The 2,369-nt window shown below is 59.7% G+C and overlaps 1 protein-coding gene across 1 annotated transcript in view; it reads right to left on the bottom strand.

The window, feature by feature from the left end:
- LOC102251931 (E3 ubiquitin-protein ligase HERC2) overlaps positions 1–2,369 on the bottom strand; it is an 86,271-nt gene that overhangs the window by 26,416 nt on the left and 57,486 nt on the right. Inside the window, 4 exon segments of the mRNA XM_014546210.1 lie at positions 1–172; positions 718–809; positions 895–1,000; positions 2,223–2,358. Of these exon segments, the coding sequence (XP_014401696.1) occupies positions 1–172; positions 718–809; positions 895–1,000; positions 2,223–2,358 (506 nt within the window).

Here is a 2,369-nt window from a genome sequence, read left to right as displayed (position 1 = left end):
CGGCGCCGCCCTTCTCGTCCTCCTCCTCCTCGTTGTCAGAGGCGAGGAAGGGCACGGCGGCCCAGTCCTCCTCCTCTGCGCGCACGCGCCCCAGCAGCACGAGGCCGTGGATCTTGCAGTCGATGCCCGAGCTCCGGCACTGCTTGATGGCGATCTCGATGTACCTGTGGTACTGGACACGCACCGGGAGCTGCAGACCCCGGGGCCACGCCCTCCACCCTGAGTGGCGAGGACCGGTCAGCCCTGGACGCGTGCTAAGGTGCGTCCTGTCCCTACGTCCTGGAGACCCCCAGCCAGGGGCAGGTCGGGTTGGGAGGCCAGGGACTCAGTGTTTGTCTCACAGACATGAGGGACCAGAGCCCCCCGCGTGGCCGCAAGCCTCTGCCTCAGAGCTCCCCGAACAAGACGTCCTGGGAAGGAGGCGGTTGGAGCCTTCACAACACTCCAGACAGGACAGACGTGCCTGTCTGCCTCTGGAGAGGACAGAGCAGAGCCCCGGACTCCGTCCCCTGCTGAGCAAGCACAGCCTACGACCGATTCAGTGCAGCAGGGAGGCCCTTGGCGTGAAGACGCGCCCTGCGCCGGGACCCCGTGGCTGCGGGAAACCGCGCTCACAGATGAGAGTGACACACAGGCTGGCTGCCTGCGGGGCGCCAGGCCAGTTGCCACCACGGTGAGGAGATGCGGGCATGGAGACGGGCCCCGCCCACCACTCACCTCTGTGCAGTCGCTCAGCAGGGACACTGTGGTGTCGGTGGGGCTGATGTTGATGGTCTTCAGTTCAATGAGGTTATTCAGGGAATTCCCGCCTGGGAGAGAGGAAGGGAGACGAAGCATCAGACCAGGAGGTTCCATTCTCTGACGGAGGGCACTCGGAGCCAACGCCCTCGCTACCTGACACCACGACCAGGGAGGGCATGTAGCTGCTGTCCGCAGGGTCGACGGTCATTTTCAGTCTATGGACCAGGACGTCAGGGAAAATCTCCAAGCGGATCCAGTGCTTTAAAAAGAAAGCAACCCCAGTCAGTAAGGTCCAGCTCGACTGTAGCTGCTGAGGTCGTATCAGCAAAGCCCGAACCAGAACGGGACTGTAAACCCCATCGTGTGGCCTGAGAGACAGACTCTCCTCGGAGCTCCTCCCCCCTCGCTTCTGAGCAGCCGTCAGACGTGGGCCACAGAAAACACGAGTCCAGTGGGGAGAGCGCCTGCTCCACATCTGTCCTGCGTAGCCCCGGGATGCCCCCCCCCCCCACATAAGTGCAAACACACAACATCCCACAGGCCAAGACGTGCGAGAGAAACTTCTGACAGAGCAGCATCGGGGTGGGAGGCTGCAGGAGGGGGCGTAGGACATGACCCGTCACACCTCCTGCTAGTGGGTCGTTAGACAAAACCTGCTCCCGATATTGTTTAAAACCTCAGACAGTGAACACTGGATGGTATATTTAGAATAATTATAAACTGCCCTGGCAGGTCTGGCTAAGTGGTTAGTGTTGTCCCGCAGACCTGAGGGTCTCAGGTTCGATTCCTGGTCAAGGGCACGGACCTCAGTCGCAGATTCTATCCCCAGCTCTGGTCTGGGCGTGTGCAGGAGGCAACCAGTCCATGTGTCTCTCTCACACCCATGGAACACTGGATGGTATATTTAGAATAATTATAAACTGCCCTGGCAGGTCTGGCTAAGTGGTTAGTGTTGTCCCGCAGACCTGAGGGTCTCGGGTTCGATTCCTGGTCAAGGGCACGGACCTCAGTCGCAGATTCTATCCCCGGCTCTGGTCTGGGCGTGTGCAGGAGGCAACCAGTCCATGTGTCTCTCTCACATGCATGCTCCTCTCCCTCTCCCTCCCTCTCTCTCCTCCCCTTCTCCCTCCCTTCCACCTCTCTCTCTCTCTCTCTCTCTCCTCCCCTTCTCCCTCCCTTCCACTCCATCTGAAGGTCAATGGAAAAAATATCCTCGGGTGGGGACTTAAAAATAAATAGATAAATAAAGTATAATCCTATATAATAAAACACTAATATGCAAAATGTCCCCTCGACTGGGAGTTCAACCAGGGGGAGGGGCTGGCCCCACCCGTGCATGAATTAGTGCACCGGGCCTCTAGCAATAATAATAAACAGAAATGTGCACTGAGCCCTGAGGGACCATCGCAATATGATCGAGTGGCTTCCAAGTCCAGGGAAGCTCTGAGGTGAGGCGTCAGGGCAGGGTCAGGCCGCCCTACCTTGCCCTGGGACCCGGAGGACTGCCAGCAGGGCTCGCTGCCGTCGATGAGCCGCGAGGCCTGGTTCACGGAGGAGGACACATGCAGGCTCTTCACCATGCGGGACCAGCTGTCCAGCAGGGCGCCCGGCTGGCTGCTGGGGCCCCG

The sequence above is a fragment of the Myotis brandtii genome, unplaced genomic scaffold (assembly GCF_000412655.1).
Source record: "Myotis brandtii unplaced genomic scaffold, ASM41265v1 scaffold435, whole genome shotgun sequence".
Taxonomy (NCBI): domain Eukaryota; kingdom Metazoa; phylum Chordata; class Mammalia; order Chiroptera; family Vespertilionidae; genus Myotis; species Myotis brandtii.
Note: the sequence above shows the minus strand (reverse complement) of the source record. Positions and strands in the feature narration are given on the sequence as shown.